At 46.2% G+C, this 15182-nt stretch overlaps 1 protein-coding gene across 1 annotated transcript in view; it reads right to left on the bottom strand.

The window, feature by feature from the left end:
• Positions 1–4079: 4079 nt before the first annotated feature.
• The window catches only part of FLVCR2 (feline leukemia virus subgroup C cellular receptor family member 2), a 59775-nt gene continuing 48672 nt past the window's right edge, over positions 4080–15182 (bottom strand). The window contains exon 10 of the mRNA XM_015418364.1: positions 4080–4282. Coding sequence (XP_015273850.1) covers positions 4220–4282 — 63 coding nt within the window. The 3' untranslated portion in view covers positions 4080–4219. The remainder of the gene's footprint in view (positions 4283–15182) is intronic.

The following is a 15182-nucleotide window of genomic DNA, read 5'->3' as shown; positions in this document are numbered from 1 at the left end:
GCCTACCGGCACCCAGGTGGTGGCTCCTTGTTGTTGATGTTCTTTGTTGTTGTTGTTTTGTGCTTTGGTACTCAGCAGTTCCTTTTGGTACTTATTTAGTGGTGAAATTGAGATCTTAATATGTTAGCGATGGCTTCCCAGGAATCTAGAAGCGGAACTTAGGTCAGATTAATTAATGTGCAGCAAAATAATGTGATAGTTAAACGACTGATACTGAAAACACAAAATTAGAAAATAGTATCCCAGTTCAAAGTCATTTAGTATGTCATACTGTTGAACAATACAACACATACAAGCAAGGAAGGAGGAGCTTAACAGTGCAATCCTATGCAGAATTACTCCACTCTGAGCCCACTGAGAAACTCTGTATAGGATTGTACTTACTTAATAAAGGCAACAAAATGGCTAGCCTTGTGATAGTGTAGCTGGCCAGCATAAAGATCATCAAAGTTATATGGAAATACCATTTGAGACTGCACAGCTCTAAGAAAGCTCTACTCAAAGAAGGTGCTTCAGTACCAGAGGGAGCGTAGCATTGATTAGCCCATAGTAGAAACTGTCAGTGAAACACCCCTTGATTGCACTCATGTCCTCTCTCATTTCTACCTGGTCCCATAGACAGATAACATTTACATTTCGCAGAAAAGCTAAGAAATAAGAAAAGCAACTGGAAGATTCATAAACTGTACTATCAGTTTTCATAGATCAGAGATACTGAAGAATGAGACATAATGAAAACCTGAAACTGGAGCTGCTACACCAACCATCAGAATACAAATGCCCAAAGACACGAAGCATTGAGGTCACAGAGGCAGAGATCGGGGGATTACAGCTAGAACTCACTTGGCATTGTAAAATCAGAGATAATTGTACGGTTTAGATGCAACAGTTGACAAAAAGAGTTTTATGAAAATAGGGGGGGAAAGATGGCCAATTGCCATGTATAGATATCACTGAGTTTAGCCAGCTCACTGGATCTGGCACCTATTTACAACTAAGTAAACAAGACTTGGGTCATTTAGATTGAGATCAAGCAAGACTAAAGGTCACAGCCTTTCACAAGGACACTGAACCCAAACTTTTCAGCTTAAGGAAAGAGTTCTTTCTATCTTCCCACAAGTGTTGTGTTTCCATATGAGCCTGATCTATTCTCCTCCCAATCACCAAAATGCTTAGAAGAATGACTTCCACAGAAAAGCAGGACAAGAGCTCCTGTAAAAAAGGACAATTCTTACTTTCATACTCTTAAAAAACATGCCAGGGTGGGGGAAGTGTGCCTCAGATATCTAAAAACTGGGCAACACTGACTTTACAGTGTAATCCTATGGCCACTTTCCTGGGAATAAAACCCACTGAACAGACTTGAAGTCAGAATAGACAGCTCCCTTGGTTCTCTAACACATCCTCAACAGAAGACTTGAACTTTCGTTACAAGCCAATGAGACAGGAAATATCACAAGCTTGTTAAGCAATTCATTCCAGTGCTTGATTAGACATTTTTTCTTAATGTTTAGTTTTACCTCTATGATTTTACACCCAGGCAGAGGTAGTGAAGTATTATCACATTGAAAAACATATCACACATCTGAGCAAGAAAATGCAAGTTTGGTAAGGGGAAATAACAATCTCATTCTTAAACATGAAAAAGTATAGTATTTGTAATAAAGCACTGCTTTTCAACCCACAGCCACTCCATTGCTGGAATTTTTGCTTTATGTGGCTTGGGCCTCCACATATTATTTAAATTAGGCACAGTGAAGACTGTCCAGAAATTTTTCTAAGCGTTTTGCTACCTTTCCAAACCTGCAAGAAGATTAAGAGGAGAGCAGCTCTGGGGATCATTCTTCCTCAGAAATCTTGCCAACAGACCACTAAAAACAGGTACTGCATCAAGGGGTACTCTGGTATGCTGGGGGGGGGGGATCTAAGTGCTGTTTGGCCATAGAGACCAAAAATGAGTCTGGGAGTGGCTAGAAGGCCAGCAGTGGTCAGACTTCTAGGACAAGGGACTATGTATGACATGGGAGGACAAATATGCAAGTATATATTAATCTCCATGGTAAAGACCATTCATAAATAGTACGGCATTAGAACAGCAATTCTTCACAGCTAGTGAATTTGGAAGTCCCAATAATGATATCCCCCTCTGTTAATTTCTGAGAAAGGATATGTTTAGCCTAGCCCCTTGCAAAGAAGAAGAGATTGGATTTATACCCCAGTCTCAGAGCAGTTTACAATCTCCTTTCCCTTCCCCTCCCCACAACAAACACCCTGTGAGGTAGGTGGGGCTGAGAGAGCTCTTTCGAGAATTTGTAACTGACCCAAGGTCATACCAGCAGCTACATGTGGAGGGGTGGGGAATCAAATCTGGTTCTCCCAGATTAGAGTCTATGCGCTTAACCATTACACCAAACTGGCTCTCCAAGAGTACCAAAGTACTCTCCAAGAGAAGTTAACAGATACATCTGTCAATCAAACTGCAAATTAGGTCCCATTCAATGGAAGAAGGAAGTGCTAGGGATCTGTTTCATTCAGTTTATTTCCTTTCTATCCCATTCTTCCTCCAAGCAGCTCCATGGCATTATTCATACAGCTTTTCTACAGCAACCCTGTGAGGCAGATGAGGCTGAAAGAAAGGAGCCCAAGGACACACTGTGAGTTCAAAGGCTAACCAGATTTGAACTTGGGACTCTTCTATCCAAATCCAGCACTCTGTGCCCTACACCACTCTGGGTCTCTCTAGCAAGTTGCAATAGGACAGCTTGGGCAGCTGGTTGTGAATGGGAAAAAATGTAAAGCACTTTGTAAAACTGGAAAGTGCTATAGCAAAGTTTATTCTTGTTTGTCCTAGAATCTGAAAATGTAGGCGGCCTCTCACATGATTCTGTTTGGAAGGTTTTCACACACAAAAATGCAGCTTTTATCATACAGGGCTTCCAAATGAAAGTGCAACACATCTTTGCCTAAAGGACTCATCATCCAGATCCAAACTTACAACAGACTTAATAAATACCAGGCACAATCCATTATACTGACTTGTTCAGCAATCTGACAAAAGGAGTTGTATATAGAACTTCTCCAATGCACTTCATTAAAAAATAATAATTCTGCTTATTCTGGTTGCAAACTATCCTAACATTTCTTAAAGAGCAGGATGTGCGTGCACATGTGCATATTTATTATGTGTATTTGCCTTACACAACTTTCAAAATGCAAACACTTCCATTTTTTTTGGTCCACAAATTAAGCTGGGTTTGTTTTCCTCCCAAAATAGTGAATTTCCATGAAATGCCCATGTTTTCCTCATCTGCCCACTAAGCAACCCTATGCATATCAGGCCACAACACACCCAGCCTTATCAATCATACATGCTGCTGCTTCTCAAATACTTGTTTAAAAATTAGTTACCACCAGGGCTCCCCCCCCCCCGCAAAAGAGTGCTGGAACTCTCAAAAGGGAAATTTTCCCTTTTTCAATCTGTATACTGAAAACTCATGAACTTTAAAACATTTTAAAAAGAGTTTTGGCAGTTCTGGAACTCTGTTCCGGTGCGTTCCCCCCGAAAAAAAGCCCTGGTTACTACAAAACATTTCACGAGTATATAACCACAATTGTTCTAAAATATTCATGTTGCAAAACTGTTATCCTTTTTTTTTTTAAATCTTGACTGAGGTTATAAAAATAAATATTCTACTAACTGGAAGTTTGGAAAAGGCCTGAAGCCTTGGATAACTTCCCTATACTCTTGGTTGTTGGGTCTGATGCCCTAAAAACTCAGGGAAAGCTCACTTGCCACTAAGGGCTTGGTTTTAAGTACGGCTGCTCACAGAGCAAGTGCTTTCTAGTTCTCCCTAAGGAGCAAGGATCTTCCTCTGGATCCAAACGACGTCTCATCCTTCAGATCTCCTTTTCCAGTAGACCGCATAAAAGGATGCACAGATGGTAGTTCTGATTCCATGCTGAATGTGACGGAAGCCAGCAAGGCAAGTCAACTGCTTCCATCAGTTCTTTTCCAACAGGCAATGATTCCTAATGCCAGAGCAAAGAGATGACGCTGGCTCTAATGAAGGTGGCTCAGATCCCACGTATTCCTTCCATCAGCAGCTTTTTGGATTGGCTCTGAATGCCGGGCAACTTAGTAAATGTGGTGGGAAATACAGCTGTAAATGAGAATGGAGGGTGATGGAAGCCACATCTCCTAGCTCTGATGCGCAGGCCTTTAGAATTTTGATTCCTTGTACGGTGGTACAATGCTGGTCTGAGGTGCCTCTCCCAGAGTCTTCTGAAAATCAGAGGGAAAAAAGGGGCACAGTTAGAGGTAACAAATGATCATGGGCTTGACTGAAGCAGGGGGCATGAAGTTGGTGGCACACACTCCTGGGAAAAACAGCAGGCCCTGCTTAGTGTTCAAATATGTCCCAAAAGGAAAGCAGAGATCCCAAGACAGAATATGTGGAATAAATTAATTGCTGCTCAAGAAGAGTTATTATAAAGCAAAGCCAGTATAAGCTGTAGGTTTTATACTCATCTAATGGTCATGGCTTCCCCCAAATAATCCTGGGAATTTTAACTTGGCCCCAGCTCTAAGAACTCTGTGTTGGATCCTTAGCCCCACCTTGCCTCCCAAGAACTAAAACTGTAGGGATCCCCAAGAACAGTGTATACATTATTAATCCAGCTAAGGTTGTAGGGAAGGTACGTTCTAAAATAACTTGTTCTGGGCTCAATGGAACACAGGACACTGGAGGCACGGCACAGAACCAAAGAAGGCTGCTGCAATCATCCTTGCATTGTTGATGTGCCAGAAACAGATGCCATGTTAAATTTAGCCTACATAGTGACACTGATACATCCTATCCACAGACCGGATTCTTTCAAAATGCCACACATCTTTCCATCCCTCCTAGACATGTCTGAAAGGCAAGTGGCACCAAAAACAAATATTTGTTCATGAATAGACATGAACCAAGCTTCTTGTCATGTTCACTTGCTTGCTCCTACCTCACCTCATGGATGAAGCATGACTGAAGGCTTTCTAGCTTCCAGAGTCTTCACTGAAACTTCCCATTTTCTGGGACTTTCAAATGCAGATGCCTAGACCAACCGGGGTTTAAAACATAGTCTCATTTTGTAGGAAATAAACAAAGTATATGTATATGTGAAGCTGTCTTATACCACAGTCAGACCCCTAACTTAGCATTGTCCAGACTGATCAGCTGTGACTATGCTGAGAAAGTTCTTTCCCAACACTTGCAACCTGCGTTCCTTTAACTAGGGATGATGAGGACTGAACCAGAGACCTTATGGCAGCAAAGCCTGCTTTCTGTCGCCAAGTTACAGCTCCTTGAATTGGTCCACGCCCCTGTGTTCATGTTTCACAGCAATTTGAAGTTTAAAGGCATCCAAATCCAGGAAGTGTTCAATCATGTTCCATGCATAAGGGGGAGTGCATGCCAGTCACAAACCTCTGTTTGATCATGATGTTTGAAACACAGTCACAGATTGCTGACAAAATTGCTCATGTGCATGAAGTCTTTCTTCTCTCCCAAAACAAGAATCATTTGGGCATTCACAAATAAAATATATTTTTAAAGAAGATAAATCAATTTATAGCAATAATATACAAAATCTGTTTTAGAGACTGAAGGGCACTATGCTTAGCTGAGCAGAAGTATTAATCTCCATCTGTTTTCTCACAAGTCAGGATTTGGGGAACCAAGCATTACTTTATCACATGGTCGTAAAATTTCACAACTGTGACAGAATAAGTGCCAAAAATGCCTGTGGACAAACAGCCACCAGCTAGGAACTATTGCTTAGGTGCTGAAACTCAGTTCAAGCTTTAAAAGGCTAGAGCATATTGTTTTTTATTGCCTCAGCCTGGCCCCTGATGTGGCCTTCCTTTTTATAAAAATAATAATGCTTTTGTTGCCTTATCATAGCTCTGCCATTTAGATGCATCATTTATGACAAAGAACACAGTGCTTAGTGAAGAAGTAATATGGCATTACTATAGACATTTAGTGGCTTGCAGCACATGACCAGTGACCCAGACAGTAACTAGCAGAAGAATGTACATTAGCACTCCTAGAAATTGCTGAGGGACAAGACAGAACTCAGTGCAATTACTGATTTATTTTGCATAGCATCTCTTGCTTAAAGAAACATCAGATGTTTAAGAGATTGTCACACTGGAAATGGCAGCTATGTCAAATGAAGCAGAGGGAAAGGCTCTTGCCCAGGAGGTGTTTAGGAACAAAAAGGCTTAGAAGCAGATCTATTAGAATACAGCAGAAATAACAGGGTGGCTAGAATACAGATGGAGGGAAAATTGTTTTTAAGACTGCTAAATATTTCATGCATTTGCATTTATTTATATCCTGTTTTTCTCCCCATCTGGGACTCAAAGCACCTCTGAACATCATTCTCTTCTCCTCCATCCTCTCACAACAACCCTGTGAGGTAGAGCAGGCTGAGAGTATGTGACAAGCCCATAGTCACCTAGAGAATTTCCATGGTACAAGTGGGGATTCAGAGTCAGGTCACCCAGGTTCCTAGTCCACTACTCTACCCACTATACCACACTGGCTCTCAATATTGCTCTTTTTATCCAGTTCCATAAACAAGCAAGTCCAAATTTGCTTACCCTACATTTTAGCTACTAGGGCAAAAAGGAGGATTAAAACTAAGAGATTCGTCAAGATATATTGTCAGAAATGGAAGGGCAGGCAGTACAAACAAATGAACCATGACATGCAGCAAGCTCATACAGAGAAACCAGCCACCTCATTCTGTGCCAGTTACCCACTGTACGTTATAAAACCAGCCACCTCACTGCCCCCACAGTCAGAATGAAGACGCAGACGCAAGGTATGGATTTAACAAGAGCCACTTTATTAAATATTTATAACTGAACCCGGCAAGGGGATGCCTATTAGTGCAGAAAGAGCAGAGCAGGTATCAACACCTGCCACCTCCCTGCCCTCAACTGGGTGAGACACCTGCCCTAATCTCGAGCCATATGTTTTGTCTCTCAATCAGTGGCCTGGCATATTGGTAGCGGCCCTGGCCTGCCACCCCTGAAGCTGCGCAGCTTACAAGGATCAGCCAAAGCCCTGGGTGCTCCAAAGCCAGACCCCCACCATTCCCAGTCCTAAGCCGCAAGGCCCGAAGGCCGTTCCTGATGGGCCCCTTATTTCTCATGGGAAATGCCCTGGTGCTCACCATTTCTGCTCTCCAACCAGCACTACACCACCACAGCCAAGTCCAAGCCTCTGCTCAGGACTTTGCCCCCACCTGGCAGCCCCAAGGCCGCCCGCACCCCTCGCTGTAAATCCTTAAGAAAAATACCATTGCCCTTGTCGTTTAAGTGCACCCCTTCTGTCCGATAAAGGTCAGGAACATCGACCCATATATCAGGGCGCATCAAGAAAAAACCCAAGCCACCCTCCATGGCATTCTGCAGCTGGCGATTAGCGTTCCACCTACCTCAGTCCAAACATCTGGGGTCTCCGATACTGTGCCACCCCTTTGCTTGGCAACATCACAGACAAGACAATCTGCACCTCCGGCCACCACTGTTTAATGGTAGCCAAATCAGATTTTACCTGGATAACTAGGGCCTTGCCCTTCATCAACCCCAGGTCGTTACCCCCAGGTGTATCAATAACTTGTGTGGAGGAGGACCACACCTTTCCTTGCACAATATTGGAAGGAGCCAAGGCCAACGCATGCCCCTCCGGCCCAACCAATCAACATCAGCCATCTCACTAAGACCCAGCTGGGACCCAACAGCCATCCTCTGGGCCCAGTGAGCAGCCCAAAACACTATGCTGTGGCCACAGATGGTGATTCTTCTTTTCACCCAGTGGCTGTCAGCACCTGAAACAAAAACTGCATTAACCAATGCAACCAACAAGTATTAAACTTTACATTTCCAAACATACATTTTATAACATGGAGACCTCCACCTGCCAATTTTCTGAATCTCTGCTACTGGGTACCCCATGGCCGCTGCTGTAGAAGCAGCTCCTATTCTAAAAGATTGGGGGCCAAATTGCAACCCGCCTAAACCCAAAGCTTCCAAAGCGTGCTCAGTAATCGCCCCAAGTTGGAACTGAGTGAGAGGGGTACCATCCCTACACTAGAACAGCAAACCAGGGCTTCTGCCTCTGCAGGCCAAATAGTGGCACAGCGCTGTGACTGGGCATAAGTCTGAGCAAGTACCCAACTCTATAACTGCCCCTTTCTGTAACTGATCAGTTTTGGAGCACCTGACTATAAGTCGCACTCCAGTTGCCCCAACCTAGACATCCTTGAATAATAAGGCAGTGTAATGTATTCAATAGCTGCCATTGAAAGCATGATGTATGTGAAACATCTAATTGACTTGCCATGTTGAGCTTCGTCCTGGGCTAGGATCCAAATCCATCCAATCGCATTGCTAGCCCAGAAAGCACCTAGCCAATCACTTTACAGCAAGCTCCCTGAGCGGGAACGTCCGTGATTGGTCCTTATATGAACAACCGTATTGGTTGGTATTTGTACAGTGGGTGTGGCTACATTAGCCGGGAGAGTTTAAAAGCAGGAAAACTGCAATGTAAAAGCTGAACTGTTCTGTTCTGGCTATCTGATGTTGATCCGTGTTGGAGTTGTGTTCGAGTTGAAGAATAAAGTTGTGTTCTTGCTGAATCACTCTCCAACTTCTTTGTTAAGCGAGCGACTTAACAGGGAGAACCTGACACGTCCCAGTGGGAGCTGGCCACCAGCTCACTAACCCTGAGCACCCCAAAAAAGGCCAGCAAAGAAGCAGCATGGAAAAGAGAGGCCCATCAGGCCTTCAAACCTCTCAGGATAGAAAGGGAAAAGGGTTCCCTTCGATCCTGCGGTGTGCCATCTTCCCTAGCCCAGCCGTCAAGTATCTTCTGATTTCAGAAGTTGCCCGTATCGTTCTTCCAACTGCCGGCCTTGCTTGCAAAAGCAAGTGCTGACAGTTTACCCCTAATTGAATGGACTGGCATAACCTCACCTTTCAGACTCATGCAGAATTGAATCACATGGGAGAACAGAATGGGCCACGTCTGGTGAAGCCCCGCTAGCCACCTAAAGGTGACAAACTGCTGGCCTGCCCTCTTGCAAGCTTTCCTGGTACAAGGTGCAAGGGCTAAGCCCACTGCCCTCTCGGCCTCAGCCCTTCAATTCCCCACAGGTCCACCAGCATACTTACTTGGCAAGGGTCCGCTTTTGGAGCTAGCTGACAGAATCTTTCCATCTGTTTTCGAGACAGAGCATCAGCGATCCCATTACTGACCCCTGGCATGGGCCTAGCTCGAAAAAGTATATTGTACTGTAGCCACTGAAGAGTAAAAGTCCGAACCAGAACCATGACCATTAAGGACTTAGAAGTGAGCAAACTGATGACTTGTACCGTAGCCAAATTATCGCACAAGAAGTGCACTGTCTGGTTGGCCAGGTCCTCCGCCCCAATCCAAACCACAACCAGTATAGGAAAGAATTTGAGGAATGTAAAGTCAACAACCCAACTTGCCTGGACCCACTCCTCAGCACACCAGTGTCCCTAAAATAGGCACTGAAACCAGAGGACTCTGCAGCATCAGAAGCAATCTGCAACTCCGCCTCCAACTTGAGGTCATCCCTCCAAAAAAGACACGCCATTGTAGGAATGCAAAAATTCTTCCCATACCCAGAGATCTTCCCTAATACCCTTTGTAACCCTGGTCCTGTGGTGAGGCTGCCAAAGTCCCCTTGTGGCCTTGCATAGCCTACGTACAAATGCCCACCCAGGTGCAATCACCTTAAAGGCAGAATTAAGATGCCCATGAGCTGTTGTAGCTCCTGCAGGGACAATTTAGGTTTACCACTTGCTTAACGTAAGAACATAAGAGAAGCCAATGTTGGATCAGGCCAATGGCCCATCCAGTCCAACACTCTGTGTCACACAGTGGCCAGAAATACCAGGTGCCATCAGGAGGTCCAGCAGTGGGGCCAGGACATTAGAAGGCCTCCCATTGTTGCCCCCCCCCAAGCACCAAGAATACAGAGCATCACTTGCTCCAGACCGAGAGTTCCTATGTATACCTTGTGGCTAATAGCCACTGATGGACCTCTGCTCCATATGTTTATCCAATCCTGTCTTGAAGCCGTCCATGCTTGTAGCCACGACCACCTTTTGTGGCAGTGAATCCCACATGTTAATTACTCTTTGGGTGAAGAAGTACTTCCTTTTATCTGTTCTAACCTGCCTGCTCAGCAATTTCATTGGGTGGCCAAAGTTCTTGTATTGTGAGAAAGGGAGAAAAGTTCTTCTTTATCGACCTGCTCTATCCCATGCATAATCTTGTAAGCCTCGATCATGTTACTCCTCAGCCGCCATTTCTCCAAGCTAAAGGGCCCCAAGCATTTTACCCTTTCATCATTCTAGTTGCCCTTTTCTGCACTTTTTCTAATGCTATAATATCCTTTTTGAGGTGTGGGGACCAGAACCGTACACAGTATTCCAAATGAGGTCGCACCATTGGTTTATACAGGGGCATTATGATACTGGCTGATCTGTTTTCAATTCCCTTCCTAATAATCCCCAGCACAGCGTAGGCCTTTTTTATTGCAGTCACACACTATCTCAACATTTTCAGTGAGTTATCTACTATGACTCCAAGACCTCACTCTTGGTCAGTCTCTACCAGTTCATACCCCATCAACGTGTATTTATAGTTAGGAGATTTGGCCCCAATGTGCATCACTTTACCCTTGTCGACACTAAACCCCATTAGCCATGTTGTCGCCCACTCGCCCATCCTCGACAGATCCCTCTAGAGTGCCTCACAATCCTCCCTGGTTTTCAGCACCCTGAACAATTCTGTAATCAGCACCTGAAGCTTGACCAACTTACTCTGTGGCAACCAGGAAACTTGTTGAAGGGTATCAATCTCCACCCTTAGGAAGGTTAAAACCACACTAGAGCCTTCCTTCACATGGGCAAGGGGACCCCCAACTCCCTGGCTGTGTAAAACCAGCCAGCAGACTGGAACATGCACCAGTGCCTACCTGTCCCACAAATAAAAAATTGTCCAATAGGTGGTGCTATGCAGCCCTGTGCACACACACACTGCTTACTCAAAAAAAAATACTAAACCACTCGAATGCCAAGCAGGACACCGAGCATCCCATGGGGAATGCCCTATCTATTTGGAACCGACCGGAGAATGAGAAACCAAGAAGTTCGAAGTCATCAGGGTGGACTGGGGGCAAACAGAAGGCTGACTTAATATCACATTTGGCCAATTCCCCCCCTTCCCACACCCCACACAACCTGAATTGCTTGACTGAAGGAGGTGTACTTAATTGAACATAGTTCAGCTGGTATCGCATCATTCACCAAACTCCCATGCGGATATGCAGGCCCGGTGCTACCATTAGGCCAAGTAAGGCAGCCACCTAAGGGTGCAGACACAGAGGGGCGCAGCCTGAGCCCCGAGCCCCCACCGGGAGAAGGGCGAGCCCACGGCGCCGCAGCCAGCCCCGCCTCTCTGCCCCAGCTCATCCTGCTGTCCCTGCTGCTGCTGTGGAGTGGAATCATGTACCTGTCTTGCAGCGGGGCCCCGGCCAGCGCGCAGCCACCTGGCCCCTGCCAGGCCCCGGTGCAGTGGTGTTTGTGCCACGTTTGCATTACGTCAGGACAAAGCAACAAAGAGGAACCCAAACTGGCGGGGATCGCGCGGGAGGGAGAAATGTGTTTTTACAGGAAGTGCCGTGGCAGTGCTGAGGTGCAAGTGGAGGCGCCGGGGGGGGGGGGGCACTGGTTCCTTTTGCTCTGAAAGAAAATGCAGAAAGTAAAACTTTGCCATAACAACCCCCTCCCCAGTCTTTGCCTTCCCTCGCGCGGGACAGGACTGCCGCACTCTGAGTCCGCTCGTGGCCTTCCAAGTCCCCCCACCCGACTCTTCTCTGGTTCTCTCTCCTGCACTAGATGCGGCCCAGCTGGCTGGGAGGGAAATCACAGGGTTCCCACCACCGCCAGGATCTTCAGCGCTTGGAGGGCAATCCTGGTGCAGGAAGCTGGACGAGAAGAGGCAACTGGCGGCTTTCAGCGGCAGCCAGCAACCAGAGTGCATCGTGGTGCTGGGGGGGGAAAGAGAGGCTCTGGACTTTGCGAGGCCAGGAAGAAGCCTGGCTGGGGCTTGAACACTACAGAGGAAGGGTCAACCCCGCCCCCGTCTGCCTGAGCTGGTCCCCCTCCAACGGAGGCTCGCGTGGGAAATGCCCCTTTCTCTGGGGTGGGGGAAAGGGCTCTTAAGTTGCAATTGACTAGTTTCCCCCCAGTTTTCAAGGCAAGAGGCGCTCTGAGATGGTGTGCTGTGTAGCCTGCCTCTATGTACCCCCCCCCCGCCCTCGAACTTCCTCTGTGATCCCCCTTCCAGTTCCAAGCACTACCCAGGCAGATCTTGCTTGGCTGCAGAGGTCTGAGGAGGTCGGGTTGGCCTGGGTCAATAATGTACAGTTCACTTGGCCTGAAGTGGGCATTGGATTTTTAAAAAACCTACCTTCAGGCTGCTGTCCATGATTAATAATGGTCCCACATGCACATAAATAGGGCAACTGAAGTTCTGAGCATTGTGCAAAAAGTGCATATTTTTATTTAGACACTGGCAGTCTGAAAAGTTGGTATTTAGAGTTGCATTTCTTTGGGAACAAGCCCCATCAAACTCACAATTCCAAGTCAACACATGCACAGTGGGATTAAACATATCTTCTTGCCTCACGTCTCTAAGTACTCTTAACTCTCCTGGCTTATATACATCTCTTATTATCTTTCACATACCCCCTTTGGGCTCCTGTTTATTGAAAAATTTAGACTGTAAACTCCTTAAAGCAGAAACCTGCATGTGTGTGCATCTATTTGCTTCTTTCATTCTGCAAAGCTCCATGTAGTATATAGTATAGCTCAGTATTTTACAAATAATAAGAAGGACTTGAAGGAATTGGTGACAAAATTTGCTAAAGAAAAGGCATGCAAAATGAGATTCTGGTGTGCCTGAAATGGAAACATTAAAGAGACTTAAATTTTAACATCACAATTAACAGGATTTTTCAACATGCTTTTGATTTGTGTTTTTCTGTTTGAGAGAGAAATTCAGTGATTGTATTACTTGTTCTCACAATAAAAAAAAAGAAATGAGCAATTTTAATTTTTTTGTTTTTCATTCTTCCTAAAATGCATTTATGTTTGAAAATTGGTGGACACATTGGGGGGGGGCAGAAGGTAGCCTTGCCTAGTGTGCAAAAAAAACCTGGCACTGGCCCTGTGGATATGAATCATGGTGGATGAGGCGATATTCACCTGGGGCCTTCTTTGGAACTGTCATGATCTGGGTCCAGTAGTAGTAGTAGTAGTAGTGTAGTAGTAGTAGTAGTAGTAGTAGTAGTAGTAGTAGTAGGCCCAGGGAGCCTGGCTAGCAGTAGGGGAGGCTGGGCCTACAAACCCCAGAAGGCTTTGGGAAGTTTTGGTGCTGATTTTGGCCAATAGGGAAAAAGAGGTCTGGGGATAAAAGAACTGGTGCAAGAGAAGAAGCTGTTCTTCTTTCCAGGGAACAGGACCAGAAGGAAGGCTGCTGTGAGGAAGAAACCTTCATCCTGATTTTCCCTTGGCCTTTGGGCAAGTTGGAAAGTCATGAAAGCCAGAGTATAAAGGGCATTCGTGGAGAAAATTACACACCTTCTTGTTATAAGCACCCTGGGAGGAGTACTCCCAACAAATATGGCGTTTTTGCAAAGCCTGCCCTGCTTGAGGGCAGAACACCCCCGACCCTGACTGCCTCTGGACTACATGTCCACTGTCAGAATGTTTCCCAGACATGGGTTTAGCAGAAGACAAACTGCATCCACAGCTGTGGGTGTATTTGGTCCCACATCAACAAGGGGTTCATAGCAGCACACATGCAGAAGAACTCATTGTACTGCATCCATGCAGACCATGAAAAGTCCATAAACCCCTTATAGATTATATCCATGTACTGCAACAAGGACAAAAACCTCCATGGTTGTGCCTGGGCCACTACACCTGTGTAGATAAAAAATCCAGGGTACCAGTTTGCCCAGGTCCCACATATTCGACCCTCAGAATCTTATCCCTAGTGGATGTGGTAAGATGCTCACCCAGTGGCATCACTGCATCTCCAAAAGGCATCTGTAGCTGGCACCATGTTGTATGAAGTGGCCTAGGGGCACATATAACCCCATCCAGGCCAGCCATTGAATTGCTGTTGTTGCAGCATAGTTGTTGGAGACCCTCACCCCTGCTGTGGTGCGGCTTGACCCATACCCCACAGCCAAATTGGCGGGAGCATGGTGGCTTGTGTATTATGTGGTTCGTACAAGGCAGATTGTGAAAAGGCACCAGAAGAAGACTGCCCCCCGGATCCCCATGGCCAAGATGGCCAACCTGTGTGATCTTGCCTTGCCTTACCTCCCGCCCAGGGTGCACCGTGTAAGGGATGACTTGTTGCATTTCATCTGCTTGGTCCTCCTGTTGCTCACTGCTGCGACCTGCCCCACGACCATCAGAAGCCACCGCGGTGTACACTGCAGCCTCAGCACCACCGAGGCTACCCTTTTGCTAGTTTATTTGGGGGCTGGCTGCTTCCCCTTTGAAGCCCCTTGTCCTTTTGGGGGGGCCATCCTGAAAGCCCATGAGCAGAAAAAACCGCCAACCGTGGAAGGCATGAAAAAAGAGGGTGTGTGATGCACCACACGTAACTAGGCCTCAAAGCTGATCTTTCCAATACCTGAGAACCACACAGACAGAGGGCCACCACACTGCTATGATTAAAACACTATGACAACCGCCACCACCAGATTACCAGCTGGACTGCCGCCACCACTAGGCCTCCTGCGCCTGTAGGCCCCAGCCTAGTGACAGCTCTTCCACATTCAGAGCTCCACCAACTCCAAGCGCAACACACGGTGTCCCAGGATGTGGGTGGCACCTGGCCTATAAGGCCAGCACCACAGCATCAAGATGCTCTGCATCGCAATGCCTTGTATCCATGTGGGCTTCCTGCTTCCGCAGGGGCAAATTGGCCCCCACCCACCAGCATCGGGCCTCAGTGGGCAGCTGTAGCCGCATTCTGTGCCAATTACCCACTGTACATTTCAGCCTTGTGGCT

Source organism: Gekko japonicus, unplaced genomic scaffold, assembly GCF_001447785.1.
Source record: "Gekko japonicus isolate JY-2015 unplaced genomic scaffold, Gekko_japonicus_V1.1 scaffold3, whole genome shotgun sequence".
Lineage (NCBI taxonomy): Eukaryota > Metazoa > Chordata > Lepidosauria > Squamata > Gekkonidae > Gekko > Gekko japonicus.
Note: the sequence above shows the minus strand (reverse complement) of the source record. Positions and strands in the feature narration are given on the sequence as shown.